General features: G+C 38.4%; 1 protein-coding gene and 1 long non-coding RNA gene across 30 annotated transcripts in view; one reads left to right on the top strand and one right to left on the bottom strand.

The window, feature by feature from the left end:
• The window catches only part of LOC310690028, an 83915-nt gene extending 69597 nt beyond the window's left edge, over positions 1 to 14318 (top strand). The window contains exon 4 of the long non-coding RNA XR_014517806.1: positions 13723 to 14318. This is a non-coding gene — a long non-coding RNA (uncharacterized lncRNA). The remainder of the gene's footprint in view (positions 1 to 13722) is intronic.
• SATB1 (SATB homeobox 1) overlaps positions 1 to 20540 on the bottom strand; it is a 97278-nt gene that overhangs the window by 34009 nt on the left and 42729 nt on the right. For 15 of the 29 annotated variants that reach the window (XM_083468072.1, XM_083468078.1, XM_083468079.1 and 12 more), the window contains 2 exons: positions 8055 to 8267; positions 4746 to 4901 (listed from right to left, as the gene is read on the bottom strand). In XM_083468072.1, the coding sequence (XP_083324198.1) occupies positions 4746 to 4901; positions 8055 to 8267 (369 nt within the window). Of the gene's footprint in view, positions 1 to 4745; positions 4902 to 8054; positions 8268 to 12269; positions 12381 to 20540 lie in introns of all 29 variants that reach the window. The other 14 variants (XM_083468083.1, XM_083468077.1, XM_083468093.1 and 11 more) reach the window with 1 other exon arrangement.

Raw genomic sequence — 20540 nt, forward strand, 5'->3', positions numbered from 1 at the left:
TAACACTTAGCAGTTCTGCTCAGTTAACTGCTTTACAAGCAGCCCCACCACAATGCCTGTTGAACTAGTGGCCAGGTCCATAAGCATGTGAGGAACATTATAAGAGCAAAACAACCAATAATGTCGTGAACAACCCCCCGCTGCCAACAAATGCAAACCAGAGGCAACAGAAAAGCAGGAGTAAGGCTGTAAATTCCAGACAGCTGTGGTCCAAAAAGAGATGAAATCACACAAGGAGAGTAGAAGAGCTAGGAGAAGACATGGCCTGAGTTTTAGAAGTGTGCACGAGAGAGTGAAAAAGAAAGCAAGAAAGTGTAGGAAATATGTTTGAAACCACAATTTCCTTTGTAAAATGCAAGTTGAGAAGGAGTGTATAATTACATAATACGTTTGTGCACAGCTTTCCTACCGTAAATTAAAATGCTCATAGAGCAGCCAAGTATTGCACATGTACTTTTCTACCAAGCTATGGGAGCCTATTAATTTCAGCTCGTGTAAGTGACTGAACAACTGGAATGATAAAGATAGAAGGGCCGGAAGTTAGGCAATATACTGTAACATGCAGCAAAGGAGTGGGCCAGCATTATCTCTAGCTACATCAGATTACTGAAAGTACATGTAGTACTATATACATTAGAAAAACAAATGTTTCCAGCAAGGGCCAAGAACTGAATCAAATCACACTGAAGTGAGCACTCTGTTCTACATAGGAATGTTCCATGCAAAGTGAAGTTTTATAACAGCTTAATATAATCCAGTGAATTACTGTTGAGCAGGGCAGAATGCAAGTACGCTTAAAATGCTTACATGTATTGTGACTTATTTACATTTCGGTAGCAGAAATAGTTCTCTAAAGGATAATGTATTTAGGGGATGGCTTCATTGTATCAACCAGACAAGCATATTTAGGAAAAATATACTGGTCACAATCAAGTTTGTTAAACTTGACCCTTTAGTTCAAATCGGGGAAATCCAAGCACGTACATAAGCAATTAATCAGTAAGAAAAAAGTGCTGAACCTGGATTGGGCCCATTTGGTTTTTTGCAGTTTCACTTCTATAGCTGCAGAAATCTTTTATTTATTTATTTGTTGAATTTATATCCTGCCCCTTTCCTCCTGATATTTTAATAATATCAGAATATACTATTTTTTAGAAAACCAATCTGTCTTAGATACTCAGGATAATTTTTTTTAATTAACAATGCTTATTCTGAATATAGCATTTGGTGCTAAACTAATGTAAGGAGGAATGTTACTGCAATGCAACAAATGGATCAAAGCTATGATAGCCAATCTAATTTTTTTTCATGATTATCCAATATGATGTGCCAGATGAATAGTTCTTTATGGAAACATAAAAATACTATCAAACATTCATACCAGAAAATAAATACTAGTGCAATTTAAGCAATGTCATCGTGATATTAACTAAGTAATAAGGGGATCCGTTTGTGCAAAATGGCAGGGCCATATATTGTGCTATTCAAATGACCAAGCAGCAGCTGTTTCTAGGCATGGCGCTACCACACTGTAAAGGCGAAACTCTGCATTGGGCTTCCCTAAACCATAAGCGCTGCCAAGATTTCTTCTTACATACTTAGGTCCCCTTTAACATCACAAGGAGGGGGGGAACACCCTAGCAAAAAAAAAAAGAAGTAGTCTTCATGTCACACTGTACAAGAAGTCTGAGAGCACTCAAATAACAACTGTCTATTTTACATGTGAAAATAAATAATGCAGATGTGACAGTGAAAGAAAAGACTTCGTTCTATATATTTGTATAGTACAAATATAATTAGTTATGCCTTATCCTTGTTCTCGACAGGATATCACAGACTTGGATGGACCTAGTCTGACTCCTTGCTGATGTAGGAAATCCAGTACTACATCACACAATAAGTGGCCATTGACCTGCGCTTCAAAACCTGTAATGAAGGTGGCCTGTTCCACTTTCAAACAGCATGCACTGTTAATAAGTTATTAATTTCTAAATTGTGCGCCCTCTTTCCATGTCAGCTTCTTACTACCCAGAAGGCTGTACTGCAGTAGCAGCAGCCATTTGTTTAAATGGTGGTTGCATTAAGGTGATTGGCACGTTTGTTTTCCACAATGCAATTTTCAGCATCCCAAAATTCAGTTATCCATTCAGTAGGGAATGAGTGGTATGCAACCATTTTGGAAGGTCATGACAAGGGTCAAAAGACAATGGGTGCTGTTCTGAGATGCACTTGTCTAAGATTTTTGCATACTCCTGGACTTTCTTAATTGCCTTTCTTCAGCAGCAGCCCAAAGTGTGGCTTCCACTACAGAACTGACCAATTGCCTTTTACTGTTGGAGAACTCGCATGCCTATTCAAAAGTAAGACCAGTAAGACCTATTACAGGATTGCAGTCTATAGGATTGCAGTCTCAAAAGAATAATTAAAATGGACTGTTAGTAATGGTGCCTCTTGCACAAAGTGCTCTGTAATATTCATCAAACTATTTTTTTAAAAGTGCATAAGTATATGTACTAATATTCTTAGGTCAATAATAACTGAAAGGATGTACACTGCAGAATGTGCTTTCAAATAAGATTAGAGATGCTCTCAATAACGTGTCACCTAATACTGCTATTGTTAGATCAATTATTTTCAACTATATGTAAACTTCCTGTTTCCTAAGATTACCGATATTCCCTCTGGTCTATACTCAAAACAAAAGACATACTAGATTTAAAATTAAATTATAAGATGCGTCCTATGTGGACTTTACAATGCAGTTAGAATTCAGGGGTGGGGATAAAATCTTGGTATCAACTACACTAGCAACCAAGTGAGTTTATGGCTACAATATCCAAGGAAAACTGGAAAAGACTAAGGATGGGTAACACGGTCGGGTGCTGACAACGGAGGTTTCATCTTAATGCATAACCTATGCATGAAAATAAAAGACATCTAAAGAAGCACACAGGTTTGAAGTCGCGGTTAACATTCTATCATAATTAGAAACATTTCAAGAGCCCTGTAATTTCCAATCAAAATTACAGTAATTTCCAATACACAAGCCATGATTCATGACAGAATTTTTACATTCCATGAGAGATTATAGTGGCCTGGTGTATGACACAGTGAGTATAGAGCTAACATAAACAATTCCATTTAATGTTTAAACAGCACTTGGTGTTTAGAATCCCACAATAAAAGAAACATATTATTGCAGAAATTATCACTTTGACAGTGATTGAAGGGTAGGCAGGCATGTGGCCTGTAAAGCTATAATTTTTTACAGTCCACAGCTTGAGTTTAATCATTTTGATATAACATTTCCAAAATATCCTTTTAAGTATTCCTTACAGCATATAACTTTAAAAAGAAACATCTTTTCTATATAATGAAAGATGGAGCGACTCCCAACTGCAAATATTTCCAAAGTTGAAGCTTAAATAACAAAACAAACTGCAACAACAGAGTCCAAAATACACCCCCAATACAGAGAACTTCTATTATATTACTCAAGCTATAAGTGACAAACACACACCCTTTGGGTAGTTTTAAGAAGCTGATATCATGGCTAAGGATAATCTACCACTCAAATCAACTTTGTATTGAACTGCCCTGCTTCCACATATTTTCATGCATATAATATAATGTTGGCCATGTGTTTCAAGAACTCTAAAACTGCTAACAATAATGTACCACTATCTTCAGTGAACATAAACTGAGCATGATAGCTATGTGGAGAAAAAAAATCAAACATGCCATTTCTGTCTCCAGCAGTAAATTACCTTCACTCTGCACGCTGACTTTCTATTCAATGTCATTAAAAAAAGAGAGTGTTCATATTAAACCATTGGATATTCTATAGGTAACACTTGTATTATAATGTCACCCAACTACTGGCATTTAAAATTGAAAAGCTTGTACAACAGCATTTAAAATGGTTTCTGGGGCAGTAGCAGCAGATGTTGAGAAAGGCTCCGGTTTGGGACAGAACAGACTCTAAATGATCTGTGTCATCAGAATAAGGCAAGAAGGCGAAAAGTGATACACTGAACCGAATGAGAGCCAATAAAAAATAAATTAAAAATAAGGCAGCATAGGAAAAGGTACACACAGAATTAGAGAGGGGCAAGAAGTATAAGTATTTCTATGCAAATGATAGAAGCCTCAAGCTTAGACCGCCTGGTAATATTGACATTGTTTTGGGTAGACACTGTATACATAAAGAGATACAAAGATAAGAGGAGATGGTGATTCAAACCAGTAGTTGTACAGGGAGATAATATGTTAAGGATTTAAAAAGAGAAGGGCTAACACAGGTTTTCAGATGTCAACAGTGGTGTAATAATAATGATTATGAATATAATGGTAGAGAAAACTATGGGGAAAAGAGAGGGGGGAAGTTAAGAGTTAAAATTAATAAGTTAAATGAAAATAGACTATTTAGACTATTTATGATGATCAATGTAGCAGTATATAATTTGGAACTTCAGTGTGGTTTGAGCTGTGTGTCCCTGGCCATTAGGATGGTAGCTTTCCCTCATATTACTAGAAAAACATCAAATTTTACAACAGGTAAGGCAACATTCAAAGAAAGCTAAGCATGCTTAAGATATTGCGAATTTTAACTGTTACATTGTTATTACCCAACATGTCCATATAGCATTCTGTTTCCCCCTCTAAATGCAGGCCAAGTTAACTCCATATTGGAACAAATGCTGGAAAAGCAAATGTAGCCCACTGATGCCTGATAAGGCCCTTACCTGGCTTTTAGTTGCTGCAACCTTTGCAAATAATGCTTGAGACACTTTAGCTCTCTTCATTTCCTGCTGAATCTCATCATAAATGGAAGCATTGATGTTCATAGTATTGTTTTCTGGTTTTCCATTCCTTTCTGTTGCAATAGCTGTAGTTTTTACCTGGAAAATAAGATATGAACGTCAAATTTCAAAGGATGCCCAACTGAATGGCACTACAACTGTAACAACACACTACTTGTGTAGTGTGGGTTGCCAGCGCCTGAAAGCGTTAGCACTCCCCCAAGACCCTTCCACCAGCCCAGTTTTGAATAAAGTCAATGAAATAATTATTTCAGCTAGCAAGCTTGAACCTAGTAAAAGTTCCTGAGCACATGCAAAGTGCCTTTCCTTTTCATTGAGAAAGTGGGTGACCTAGGGCCAGTCACAGTTTCTCAGCCTAATCTGCCTCACAGGGTTGTTGTGAGGAGAAAATGGAGGGGGAGAACTATGTATACCACCTTGATATGTAAACAACAATAACAGGTTTTATCGATTTATAGAATCATAGAATTGGGAGGTACCCCCATCTAGTCCAAACTCCTGCAATGGCCAGGTGGTTCATGTTCTTGATCATTGTGGGGCAGGGGCTGCTTGCACAACGCAAGGCAACATTTCATGGAGCTGACCAAATAATCCATGTCTCTGGTTTCAGCAATTGATGGAGAGGCTGCAGAAATCTGCTAAGATGCACCATCAACCGAAGCCCTCCCAGACAAGCAAGGTGAAAGTTTCCGCTCTTTGCTGCTAGGCAAACCTAGCAACTCCAGGCACCCAGACAAAACACGAGCAAATGTGTACGCTCTTTTACCTCTAGGGCAGTGATGGGCAAACTTGGCCCTCCAGCTGTTTTGGGACTACAGTTCCCATCATCCCTGACCACTGGTCCTGTTAGCTAGGGATGGTGGGAGTTGTAGTCCAAAAACAGCTGGAGGGCCAAGTTTGGTTGTCACTGCTCTAGGGTCATTCCTGTCTCATCGATCAGTTCTTCGCAGGAAGGTTACCCAGCAAGCCAGACACAGCCTTTTATCAAAACTACATTTTCTAACATGCTTCATCCAAATAATGTCAAGAGCCTGAGATTCTTTTAACTGGGTGTAGATAAATATAATAGTAGACAAATATTAAAAGACTCTTTGAAAACTTGGAGGGGGATGACGACGAGAGATGAGGACAAATTACTTTAGACTGCTTGGCATACCTTTATGAACTTGGGTTATAGGTTACTAGTGAAGGGTTGTTTCATTTCTCTAAACTCTTGCATAGCAGATCAGCCTCAAAAACATTTCCCTTCCTTTTTAACAGTTTCTCTTGAACCATTAAGAATATCATGGATGATTAGTCTGCTGTGCTCTGCTGAGCACTACGTATTGCTAATTAACCTTTCAGAGGCTATCTACAAAGGCTTTTCCCCCTCCAGAACTTCTATTGAAAGCATCAGTCACAATTTAATGTGTGTGATACTATATATATATATATATATATATATATATATATATATATATATATATGAAGTTTTTTATAATACTATGTTTTCTGAAAAATAATAATTTAGTGTTAGAGTAAGGAATGAACTCAAGACAGAGCTAAGGAAGAAAGTGGAAGCGAAAGGACATAAAACCTTCACTATGTTAAATTGGTGCACCACCAAATCCCATAAGAAGAGTTGTTATTTATACAGGATCATCAGTGCATTAAGGCACTTCACAAAATTTGAAACAAATGCCTACTAAAATCTTACACCTAAAAAATTTAATACAACTAGGCATCAACTATGCAGTTATTTGTAATGGTGACAAAACTTTGCTAACATTTCTATGAAACTGCCATGAACCTTTATTCTCAACTGTCTAAGAAAATATAATTTCCATTCCTAGCAGCTCTTTAAAAAATATTTAGAAAAGACACATCTCCTAGCAATTCTATCTATCTTGGCTGACAATAAAAACAGGAAAATTTGGAGTCATTCATATTTCTTGAACGAAGCCCAAATTTACCCAAACAGGTAATTTAACAGCTTTCCACAAATATGGGCTTTCTCATATTTTTTCCCATGTGAAAATGAAACAAAAACCCCAACCCTTTTATATACATATTCCCATAAGTACTGTTTTAGTTTAGGAACAAAAATCTTTTTTAATCCAGGTTTAGCTTTTAATATGACATTGTACATTAAAATTCATAAAGTACTTCATTCCAGGCAAAACAAACTACTTTTCAGTTCAGTTCTTCAAATGGCACAAGAGGTATAATAAATGCAGTTGCTCTCATTCAGAATGGCTTTTTATCAGGACAAAGTTTACTACTCCATTATTACAGTGGCGCCTGGAAGCATATTTATTTTTAAATGTTAGTGTTTCCATTAACTGTCCTCTCCATGGTTATTTCTCAAGGATGGAAGGTTGTATTTCATATTTTGGCCATTTCACGTATGTCATTAAAATAAGACTTGGCACAAAGGTAGTCAATTAGAACTATTTTCTATATAGTGAACAGCCAAGCATTTAGATTTCAAAGGTGTTTAAACGATCTTAATTAAGTGATAAGCTCACAGAAAGAAATCCTCTGAAATTAGAAATTGTGAGCAGTGTATCTGAAGACAAACGCCATCTCAGCAGCAAGAAGTCATGAGGGTCCATGCAGCCTCTAATTCAGAAACTTTAGTTCAATTTATCTTTGACTGGGTTTTGAGAACTATTGAAGAATCTGCTTAAATAATGTCAATGAAATTATTTTTTTAAAAAAAAATATATAGCTATGCCTATTGCTAAAAGAGACATCCATAATTCGTAATTCATGGCTGAAGATCTATAATTGCTTTCCATTCAAAGATGTACCTCCCCTTCACACATTACTGTGTTCTTTGAAAGGCTCCAGATACAGGCACTCATTGTGCCTATAACTGATCAAATGGAATTAACTGAGCCTGCAACACCCTTTAGGATTTTAAGCATTATTTCAGAGCTAGTGCAAACCTTTAGGCGCTTCAGAGAACTATCATAATTTTGTACCTGGTTGACTTTCACACTACAAGGCTAAATCTCCGCAATCCATCTGAGGACTTAGTAAGACTGCCAACTTCCTTTTTTAAAAAAGCAAACGAAATGCAGGCTGCACTGTCTGTGCAATTTTGACACACAAAACTCAATCAGAACTTCCAGATGCATTACTGTATCTGAAAAAACAGCAGCTATACAGCTTGCCTTTCTTTTGCACACACTATCAAAGCACATCATTTCGCATCAAGCAGGTCAGAAAGACTTTAAAATAGTTTACTTGTGTTGGTCGGCTGGGCGGTGTGCTTATAAGAGGTGTGGGGCCCATTGCAGAAGCTGCATTCAAACTTCTTTCCCTTTCATCCTGGTATATTCGATCTCTTTCTGCTTCCGGCAGCTGCAAGAAATTCTGCATAGCCCGAAGGTTTACCAGTAAAGATTGTGACGCGGTCTTGGGGTCTTCTTCCTTTCGCAGGATTTCTGAGAGCAAGCCCTGTAGAGGAAAAAGACACACACAGAGACACACACAAACAAACACAAAGCCATATTACTCTATGCAGCCTTATATAACAAACAGCCACTGCTAATCATGATTTGCTTTGCTTCCTTAACTTTAGAAAACGCACAACAAAAAAGCATTCATCCTGCATAGGAATATATTACTGACAATTTAGGTAATAGAGAAGAGAGCCTCAATTGTATTCCTAATTTTATTAAGCATCTGCTTTACGCACAATACAGACTGAATCTGCTTAATTGGTCTCCTCTTTTTTACTGACTTAACTTGCCATGAAATCTTTCTAAGACAGACAATAAGAATAAATAAAATACAAGTATTTCTGCAGCATTATTGCATCACTGCTATTCAAAGTCTGCAGTAAGGCATATATTAAAACGATATAGGCTTATCTAGAAATTTGAGGGCAGTTCACAATTCACACAGAACTTGTTTACAAAAGAGAGCGAGCAAAATCCACCTGTAGATTGTCATGCTGAAAACAGTACTTTGCTTCTCCCCCCCGCCCACAATTTGAAAAATATAATGACTAATTTTTGGATTGGATTATCACAGGTAATCATTGGAAACATGGCTCAATTGGTTATGGCAAATGTCTCAGTATTTTTTCCTTCTCTCCTTCCCAAATAATTGGAAGAATCACACACACACACACACACACACACACACACACACAGGAAAATAGTAGGAAACTATCCAACAAAATTTAGAATTTGCAGCCAACTCACAATTGGGATTATTTACTCATTTATTTATGCATTTGTCGTCAAGATTCAAAGGTAGACATCTAAGGGCTCTCACCCAGGTATTAATGACCCTCACACAATCAGCTACCACAAACAGACTGTTAGTATCTAAAATGATCTTATCTTCCTTTAGGAAATACACAGGAAGGTTTTGTTTCCACTCCAAAACAAAGAAACAGACCAACCAACCAACCAACATGCTATTTTTGATTAAGAATGACTTAGGTTTCTTGCCATATTTTAGGTAGCTGATCTTTTAACTTGACCAAGCAGTTGCATAGAATCACAGAATTGCAAAGTTGGAAGGCACCCCGAGGGTCACCTAGTCCAACCCCCTGCAATGCAGGGATCCTGTCCACAGCCATTCCTGGGTGGACTCAAGCCACTAACCTTCTGATTAACAGCCAGATGCACTGATCCACTGCATCACGAGGCTTCCACAAATGACTTAGCAGTGGGATTTACTTCAAGTATGGGGAACTTTGGCCCCCCAGACGTTACTGAACTACCTCTCTCTCCATCCTTGACCACTTGCCATGCCTGCAAGGCCCAATGGAAATGTAGCTCAACAACATCTGGAGGACTGAAAGTTCTTCATTCTTGATTTACTTGATTAGCTTGCCTGGTGCTCCAGGAATGATCCACCCGCCTGGGGTTAGACTGGCCAGTGAATCTGCATTATTAACTAAACCTGCAGCAAATGGCTTTGATAGGATGATCTACAGGTTTTTTGTTTGTTTGTTTCTTCTTCAGGCAACCTTATTATACCCACATCAAGATTATTATTACCACCACCATCATTAAATTTGCATACCACCATTTATGTGAAGATCACCGGGTGGTTCACAATAAAAACACACAAAACGAGAACACAAAGTTTCAAATAAAAACAAAAACAAAAACAAACTCATAACCCCCTCTAGAATTCTAGAGGAAGCCCTTTTTATGAAAGGATGCAGCTGATGGTAGAGTTAACACTTCATAAAGTCATAGAGATGTGAAGGCAACCCGAGTTAATCAAAACCCAGACCAGGCAGCAAAGAGAACTTAAGAGAGACTTGGAGGAGCCAACCACAGCTCCACAAAACACTATATACATTTTGAAAAGGGCAAATTCAATTTTATCTTTGCAAAGGAATTAAAAAACCAAGCCCATGAAAAGTAGTCCAGCTACTTTAAGTACATTGTGTTGCAAAGAGGCTCAGCCTTTAAAACAGCTTACCAAGAAACAAAGAGATCACAACATTACAAGAATTTGTCCAGCCAAGCGCTGTGCAGCAAGAGTTCATAAACAGAGCACTGTGCTATAATATGTCATACCCAGCAGTACAAATGGTGACAACAGAAATGGATGACAATTTTTTTCTTAGGCGGTATATATTGTAAAGGCATTGACCTTCCAGGAAGAATAAATGTAATTATTTGTGGGTCAAATGTTAATTCCAAAACAGATTCAGGATATGATGTGACAGTAATTTCAGAGGAGAACTACATGGTATTCCAAGGCAGAGACTTTTACACACCACACAGAGGGTGTTCTACTACAGAAATAATATACAAAGGGGAGCAGTTCACTGCATGTGTGTTACAAGGTGGTAACCTCCTCAGCCTTAGAGGTCCTGCCCAAGAGAAAAAGAAGGAATGTTTGGAGACACTAGTCTAAAAAGAAGATGGCGACTAGTGTCAACTAGTAACCAACTAGATGCCAATGGGAGGCTCACAAGCAGAAGAGTACAACAAAATTCTCCCCATTTGTGATTCCCAGCAAATGGTATTCAGAGACCAACACAAGAGATAGAAGTCCGCCTGGCTTCTGTGCATAAAGGTGCTGCTGCTGTTCCCTTAAGTAAGGGAAATAATCTCTTAAGAAATTGATTCTGCACCGTTTTTAGCCCTTTGATAATGTTCTTGTCCTCTCCCCAAATTCTGACTCTGTACAGCATTTGGGGGATCATTCTGAAGCTCAGCTCATCTGTTAGATTTAATAAGCCATGATGAGCGAGGGTTAAGTAAAAATATGGGTGGCTGGACCCAACCAAGCAACCTATCCAAATAAGGTAAAGGTAAAGGGACCCCTGACCATTAGGTCCAGTCATGGACGACTCTGGGGTTGTGGCGCTCATCTCGCTTTATTGGCAGAGGGAGCCGGCGTACAGCTTCCGGGTCATGTGGCCAGCATGACTAAGCCGCTTCTGGCGAACCAGAGCAGCACACGGAAACACCGTTTACCTTCCCGCCGGAGCGGTACCTATTTATCTACTTGCACTTTGACGTGCTTTCGAACTGCTAGGTGGGCAGGAGCTGGGACCAAGCAACAGGAGCCCACCCCATCGCAGGAATTCGAACTGCCGACCTTCTGATCGGCAAGTCCTAGGCTCTGTGGTTTAACCCACAGCGCCACCCACGTCCCTTTTTCTTATCCAAATAATCAGGCTCTAATAACTGAAATTTATTCATGAAAGCTAGGGTATAAACACTGCATCCTGATGGTTGTGAGCAACTTTATAATAAATTACAATTATAATAATTATTATTTATACCCCACCCATCTAGATGGTTTCCCCAGCCACTCTTCAGAGTAAATTGCAAATAAATAACAGCACTCTACCAAGGGTTGCAGCAAATTCTTCCTGGGCTAGACTTCAAAAGATCTCACAATATTCAGAAAAGCTGTCCTGGATGATACTGAGAGGATTCAACAGCAGAGGAGAAAAACTGTTTCTGCACTTCCATCACTACTAGAGTAGCTTGATAGTGGGGCTCTATATTGTGGTCAGCTGGATACACCATGAATTTTTTTGTACCTGCATTCCAACCATTATCATTTTTCAAAATTATTTTGTGGGCATTACTAGGAGGGGTGCATGGTTCAGAATTGATGTCAGTTGCATTCTGCTCCATTATTTTATGTATTGCTTATAACCCACTTTACTGAGGAAGCCCCAAGTTGCAAACAGAAAACTCAGCACAAAATATTAGGATAATCTATAACAAAACATAGCATATATTAACATATAAAAGAAGTAAAAGCTATAGTCATGTCAAAATAATGCAGTAAATGTGTTAAATCCATATAGAACTTATACAATGATTTTATATTTTGGTCTAGTAGGGATATAATAGTCCACTATTGGCAAAAGTGAAATAAATACACACTGGGAAAGTGGGTAATAAGTACTATCTTGGAGAAACCAATTATTAAAACACATTGAAAGGAGTAAGTGCAGCAAACCTTAGTTGTACTGATTGTAGCTGGATTCCTACTGCAAACAAATTTCAGCATATAGTTTGTAACTTCTTTCCTGCATTGCTTTTTTTCCACAACATGCCAATTGCTTTTCCACTAAAAAATGGAAGGCAGAAATCACTAGCGTGCAGGCACACACACACACGTCTCTACATACACTACGTTCTTCTAAGATCTTCACAGACCATAAACACTTGATGACCTTCATACATGAAAATATTTGGACCAAGTATCACTACAAAGCCATCCAGTGTTTGCCATGGCAGACATCTTGTCACAAAGTCCACAATGCAAGCGTACACTTTCAAGTTAAGAGGGGGGATGTCAAACTTACATTCATACTGTGTATGCTTTTCTTTGTCAGATCCAGATTGCTATTCACAGAGATTTGGAATGTCAAGAAGTCTTCTAGTATATCACACTGAGACGGTCTAAATACCTAAACCTTAGCAATGTTTCAGAGATGACTAGAAAGTACTTTGCTGACTACTGGCAAGTAAGCAAATTGGAAAGGCTGATAACAGATGGGAGTTGTATTGATTGTATCAAAATCTATGAAGAAAGAAATCCTAGAACTTGTCCAGTAGCACCTTAAAGGTAAAGGGACCCCTGACCGTTAGGTACAGTTGCTGACTACTCTGGGGTTGCGGCACTCATCTCGCTTTACTGGCCGAGGGAGCTGGCATATAGCTTCCGGGTCATGTGGCCAGCATGACTAAGCCACTTCTGGCGAACCAGAGCAGTGCACAGAAACGCTGTTTATCTTCCTGCCGGAGTGGTACCTATTTATCTACTTGCACTTTGATGTGCTTTCAAATTGCTAGGTTGGCAGGAGAGTAGCACTGTGTATCTAAAGAAGTGTGCATGCAGACGAAAGCTTATACCCAGAACAAACTTAGTTGGTCTCTAAGGTGCTACTGGACAATTACTGGACCAACACGGCTACCTACCTGAATCTAGAATCCTAGACCTTGTTCACAAAGGGGTAAAAGTATAATCACAAGTTGTGAACAAGCCATGAGGATAGCACAATACTAGAAATGACATAAAAAAATAGAAAATATTATCTTGTGGCTGTTTTAGAAGAAACAGAATCTTTCTTAGAAGAAACAGAATCTTTCATCACTACACCCCACTGGGAGATGGACATTATTTGGCAGACACGAACTACTATTAAAGGTATATTGAGATACTCCCTTGCCTGGCACTATCTGCCACAGTGCTGTTGCACGACTGAATAATCTCTTTGATAACTTTGGAATTCCAGATAAATTCATGACCGAAAATATAATCCAATTTGCAGCAACTGAAATCAGTCATTCTGGACATCTTATAACTTTTGCTATGTTACCAACAGTTAAATGACAATAGCAGTACAGACTGCAATGAAAATCTTGAGGGGGGAAATGACATATGTACTTGCTCTTTTAAACTTCAGGTCAACGCTATTGATTCTGCTGGATAAAGTCCAGCAAATTGCTCACGGAAAGACAAATCAGAATACTATTCCAACCCTAGAGAAGAACCTCTTTCCAAAAAGGCCTGAGTGGGAAAAAGTTGCTGCTTCAAATTAGCAAGCCAAGAGAACTGCCACATTTAAAGAGAGGAGGCAAAGTTTATATCAAGTTTGTTGGAGAAAAACTTGATAGCATCAGCTACTGTGGAAGAAATTAAATACCCAGATAATATTCTGTTAAGATGGTACATGGAATACTCAAAAGAAACCAACATCTTCCTATCCCCAAGAAGTTACAATCCCCAAATACACAAAGTAGTACTTGAAATCCCAAGTTCATCTACTGAGAATCAGCCAGAGCCATTTTGTAAGACTGAAAGTTATATTACTACTCAGATTGTCATATGTTCTATACCTAAACTACCCAATACAGTTGTACCTTGGCTCCTGAACGCCTTGTGAGTTGAACGTTTTGGCTCCCAAACGCTGCAAACTCAGAATGAGTGTTCCGGTTTGCAAACATTCTTTGGAACCCAAATGTCCAACGGGGCCTCTGTGGCTTCTGATTGGCTGCAGGAGTTTCCAAACATTTTGGTTTCCAAACATTTTGGAAGTCGAACGAACTTCTGGAACAGATTCTGTTCGACTTCCAAGGTACAACTGTATGTTGATTTATTCAACTACTGTTTCTTTAAGTAAAAGGGATGAGATGTGTGGACAGTGTGAACAGTGTGGAGGTATAGATAATGACCATGTCTATACCTCCAAATGTAATCAGATCACTGGTAGCACTGGATTAGGAGTTCCCCATGTTTGTCTGCCCTTGAGAAAGACAACAGGTTTCTTGTCTAGCTTCCTGACCGCTATGCCCACTATGGCCTAGAGCACGGATGTGAAATCTGTGGCCCTCCAGATATTGCTAGACTACAACTCCCATCATCCCTGACCACTGATCAAGTTGGCTATGCCTAATGGGAGCTTGAATATTTTCAGACACAAACAATGATAGCCACCCTATCTTTCTTTTTCAGCTTTAAGCTAGAAATGGAAAAGCAAACTTTGCTTCCATACTTCTAAATTCTGTAGCCAGTGGGCAGTCCCTCCTTCTCCAGCACCAAATGTCAAATGGGGGGGGGGGGTTTCAATAGGATCACTCCCCCACCATCACTATGCACTCAGTCATGATTCTCCCCCTGGCTGCAATTGTGGGAAGAGAGACGACTGATATAAAGCCAATGCTATTTGGTAAAGAGAGGGTTAAATCCCAGGGTGGAGAGACAATCTATAGAGAAGAATATGGCTACAGCTATCTAATATGCCAGTACAGAAGAGTGATAGGTCATGTAAAAATTGTGCAGTTAATTCAGGTGTATATGCGTTTAAACTGATCAAGAAAACATGGGAAAGGGAAGTTTTATTCAAAATATATTGCAGATGCCCTTTTAGAAGTGAGCGGCCTGTGTAGAAGCAACCATGCAGTCCATCAACATCTGGAAGGCCACTGGCCCTCCTTCCCTGGCTTAGAGTCCAAGTCAGCCTTTCTCAACCGTGGGTCCCCAGATGTTGTTGGACTAAAACTCCCACTATCCCTAGCTAGCAGGATCAGCGGTTAGGGATGATGGGAGTTGTAATTCAGTAGCATCTGGGGACCCAAGGTTGAGAAAGGCTAGTTTAAGTTGTTACACAGCACTCCCGTCAGAAGAGGTTGTCTTGAAAGGAAGTATGCCCAAATCTTAGAATTATGCCATTTCTTTATTGCAATAAACTAGCAGTTTTCTAGTCATATGGGCTGTAGCTCATAGGTTTTACTGATTTATTCCTGTTGTTTTAAAAAATAAATGCTCTTATTGATTTTTACTGAATGCCACTTTGCAGAAAGTGGTCTGTAAATAATATTAAATAAATAAATAAGATATAAGCATAATTACTACAGTGATTATATTGCAACCAGCTACCCCAGTGATTACCCCATTAATGCAGTCAAAGTAATTTGTCAATGTATTGTAATTCTGTTATTAAACTTTTGCTGAGTGAAAAAAGAGGATGAGTTTAGATGTGCTAATTTAGGAGGTCTGTTTTTTCCCTTACAGGAGAAGTCAATTTAAGCCACAGCCACATCACACAAAAAATGAACATAATCTTTACAAATCATTCAAGTATATTTCATTAGTAATTGCACAAATATGTTCAATAAGTTTCAGTGCTTTCAAAAGCTAATTATGAATTCTTTAAAATAGGGAGATAAATGAAAGTGTCTGCCAATATGAACTAAAACATAGCCTGTCTGGCCCCCCGTTTGTCTGCTCTTTGAACGTAATCACTGATTCAGATAGATTTTATCAGGCTCCTGGAACTTCAAAGCTCTCTGAAGAAAAATATGATTTGCTCCCAAATATGCAGAACATCCTCATATGCTGTCTTTACTGCAATGGATTGAAATCTCATATCCAGGTGGAAGATTATTTTCAAACTCCACCCGCAAGTTTGGAGTCCTGCCAAGTAAGTTATAAGCAGACACATTTATCTTTGTCGCTTATTAGCGAGAGGAGAGCTGTCATGATAGTGTAATAGCACCTTTTTACCTTTTACTCAAACAGTGATATGGGTAGTGTGCTTTTTCTTAAATTACACTATGAAGAATTATACGAACACAGTGGCAATTTCTGTTATACTTAAGCAGGCAAATTTGCCTCCACCACATAATTTACAGAACTCAAATTCAATAAAACATTACAGGATAGTCCATTACTGTTATCAATTTTGAATAATCCATCTTCATTCTTCATTTTACTGGAAAATAAGCAGCGTGCCAAAGACAAGGGAGAAAAGGAGGAAAGAAGAATTGAAGAAAGCCTAACTGGGTGGTGTGGGGAAACCGTTGATGTGGCTTTAAAATTACTGCATGGACATTGCAGTACCCGCATGTTATTTCTTTAAAATTGAAGCTGTTTAGGGGTAAGGGACATCTACAAAATCTCTCTCTTTCCAAACTGCAAATGCTCTCCACTCCCCATACTCAAACACCCCTCATTTTATCCGGATACATTGCCCTGCAGTTCACTGAGACTTCAAAGTCCCAATGGAAGAAGCATGGAACATTAATTACTTGCAACTATGTTCCCATGTTGTCTGTGTCAAGCAGCAGGCTAAGGAACCTGCAAACGGATCTACTTCTTAGCGGAGATCCAGCCTGCTGCTTAACATGGCAGAGTGGAACCTTTCCTCCCAAGCATGTATTTTCAAGAAGGAAGTCCTCAAGACTAATCAATTTCGCTGCTAAGCAAAAGAAAGGATTAAAAACCTTCCAAGAGGATTTCCTAGACCCTTCAACAATGTACTACTCTCTTCTTATTGTTGTTGTTGTTGATGATGATGATGATTTATTGAATTTGTATACCGCCCTATACCCGGGGGTCTCTCTTAAACTGAGGTTGTTGTATGGAGCACAGTTTATGGGACACACATTGAAAAATTTATAGTTGGTGCAAATTCAAGGTTTGATTCCCCCCCCTTAAATATCCAAAAGCATTCCTTCTCTTTTACTGTACTATTTAACAATAAAATAATGATTAATGGAATTGCTGCAGCTTCTCTCTCTGTGTGTGTGTGTGTGAAAGAGAGAGGGGGGGGAGAGAAACACTAATATGTGCCATGAGAAAGGGTAAAATCAAGAAATTAACAGATAACAATTTCAGAAATGAAACTTAAAAAAAACACCAAAAAACCCCAACCCATCGTTTTGGAGATTTAAAATATGTGAAATAATATATTCATGTAGAAGCCTGGAGCATAAGCAAGAGACATGCTTAGTAGAAACATCAGTAGAACAAAACTGCTTCAGAAGCATATATGAACAAAAAGACTAAGAAATCAAGAAATCTTACAAATCAAAATATCTGTTCCTTCTGTATGAAACACCTCTTTGTATTACACATAATATCTGAAACTTGCCTTAACAGAGCTGATTTTTAGATAGACCCTCTATTTACTAATATCTTTTACATTAAAATGCTGCATGAAAGTTTCTTTTTATGTAAAAAATGAGGGAAAAGACATAAGACAGATGAGTGGGACACAAAAGAACAAAATATATTCCCCCTGCCCCTTATTTGTACAAGGTCCAGTGGCAACCACCGTCTCTGGAATGGTGGAATATATATTACAGAAATCATGGTCTGTATCAACTGAAAGATGCATGAATTTGTCCTAGAATATGGCAACATCAACTTTTTTGACAAGAGTGTTACAGAAAAATTCATATGCACACTAGCAAAATGAGAGCTACTACTTAAGCAAAAATCGTAAGGCACCCTTCCCAATCCAGTGCCTTTGAGATGTTGTTGGACTGTAACTCTCATCATCCTTGACCGATGGCATGCTGGACAGAGCTGATGGATATTGTAGCCCAAAACGTCTGCAGACCACAAGACCGGCTGGGGAAGGCTATCCTAACTTGCATGGTCTTCAATTTTTAGTGAATTTCTGTGCACTAGCCCAAAAAATTTAAGCTCTTAAAAAGCATACTACTCCCTTAATCGGAACTGCTTTTTTCAGTGAAACTAGTTCTTGGTTGTCCAAGAACAATTTAAAAATAACTTCAGTCCGTAGCGTAAATTCCACATACAGAAATATCCCACAATTTATATTCGCACACGTTCAACTTAATTAAAATTCAGCAGATGTAATATTACCAAAAAAACCCTTCCTCCATTTCAGTAGAAGTCACAGAGCTGGAAATAATCACAAATATTTTCAATTCACATTGTTTCAATGAGCGACTCAAGAATAAAAGCAGTTACATTTTCCAAAGCTCAGGCTGATGGACCTTGCTAATAGTTTGTGCAGTAAAAATAAGTCAAACATTGATTTGCACTGATGAAGTAAAAAATCTAAAGTGAAAAACTGGACTTTTAAAACCCGTACTAAAATGGGGTTATCATGGTTGTCCTACGAATATTTTTCCTTTATAAAAAGTGGGGAAGATTTTGTTTGAGGCAAGATTAATGAAAACAAATGAAGGGCTAGGTGGAACTATCTGTGCTCGTCTGGAGCCTTAGAAACAACTGGGCTGTTGTGTCAGAACTTGAGAAGGAGCAGTCAAAGTAATAACTATACCTCTGGCATGCTACAATCTGGCATCAAGACTGCTCCTGAAGTCTTCACAGATACAGACTACAGAGATTACTCTTGGTCATCCAATGTGCAAACAATATACAGCAAGGATGTTGTTGGACCACAACTCAACAGTCACTGGGAATGTTAGCTGAGCCTGGGGGGAGGGCAAAATCCAATAAAATCTGGAGGAACACAGGTTCCCCACCACTATCCTACAGTATGAGGTTGGTGCCCATACCGGTGACACAACCTTTGCTTGTTTGTTTCAAATTAGGAGAGTATGTGCCATTTTTGGTACAGGAGCTCACTGGAGAGGGGGAAGGAGAATGTTGTTCAGAGGTACACCCACAAAAACGGGAAAGATGAACACTCAAATGGAGAACGTGGCACCCCTTTAAAAGGGCTATCAACTTTTTGGGGGAGGCAATTCATTCCTGCTACCCTCCCCTCTCCATATATTTTTAATTTAATATATGGAATATATATTTAGAATGTATATTCTACTCAGAAGATTTTTATTTTATTGAATAAGTTGATTAGGTTTTCAAGAAAAGGACACCATCAGCTTGGCTGTGAAATTATTTGCAGTTTAGGAATGAGTGACTGAGCATTCTGAGGGGATCCCCCTGCCCTGTCTTTCATATGCTTTCTCATTCTTTCATAATTATTCTATTTATTTTGTAGCTACCAATGTAGATTACAAAGACCAAACAGTGTTGCAATGCATGAAGAAACTTCTCCATGTATATAAAGATTTTTCTGATTAATTTTAAGTATTTCTGATGAAAGTATGTGCTATGTTATCCCTTCTTTATTTAGTGAAATCTTTGTACTTTCAAAATATATTGATTCAGTTTATAAATTTTGCATTGTTTATTAATTGAACTGATGCTGTCTGAGATACTGAAAATTAATTTTATTGATTGTTTACTCCAGCATTTTTATAGTTAAGGCAATTGTGCATATTGCCTGGTTGCGGTTTTTTGATATTGTTGTTTTTACTTTGGTATGTTCTTGTTAAAAGCTTTGGGATTCATTTTGGAAAAGTAAGTGGGGTACAAACATGAAATCAAAGAAGAAGAATCCAAATCGAAATGCAACAGTTTCCCAATGGAACTGGTAAAGTTTTTGTAAAATTAGCTTTTTTTTTCTTCGTTGCAGAGTTTGTATCCTGGGCAGATATTTCACTAGCTGGAATAATTGGCTTTTCTTTTTATTAGGCATCTGTGATCTCCATTTTTTGCCATTTATGACTGTTTACATACATTGTTTTGATATCACGTATTACCATTTACCATGTATGTCTATCATAATTCATTGGTCTCTTTTATGGGTAGCGCCAGTTTGTGTGCTCCTTTCTCTCCTTTTTGATTGGCAACTCTGATCTAGTCTGGTCCACTCCTCCTCTCCTTTGGTTTCTTTGTTGGGGAGTCAAAAAAATGGCAGAACATTGCTTCAGAATGATGAGGTAACCTTGTTGAAGCTTGCTATTTATTTTTGTGTTCCAAATATTTCGTGAACACTTCTCGGCTTCTGTGGGTTGGGGGAGGTGGACTCAAGGATGGCAGTGGAAAAGATTATTAGGGCTGCCAGTTGCAATATGCAGAATCTACCCTTTTCTTTCAACACATGGGGAGCAGACCCTCTTAGATTTTGCTGTACTTCCAATTCCCATCAGCATAGCA

Source organism: Podarcis liolepis (genome assembly GCF_965112155.1).
Source record: "Podarcis liolepis genome assembly, chromosome: 12".
In the NCBI taxonomy this organism is placed as follows: Eukaryota; Metazoa; Chordata; class Lepidosauria; order Squamata; family Lacertidae; genus Podarcis; species Podarcis liolepis.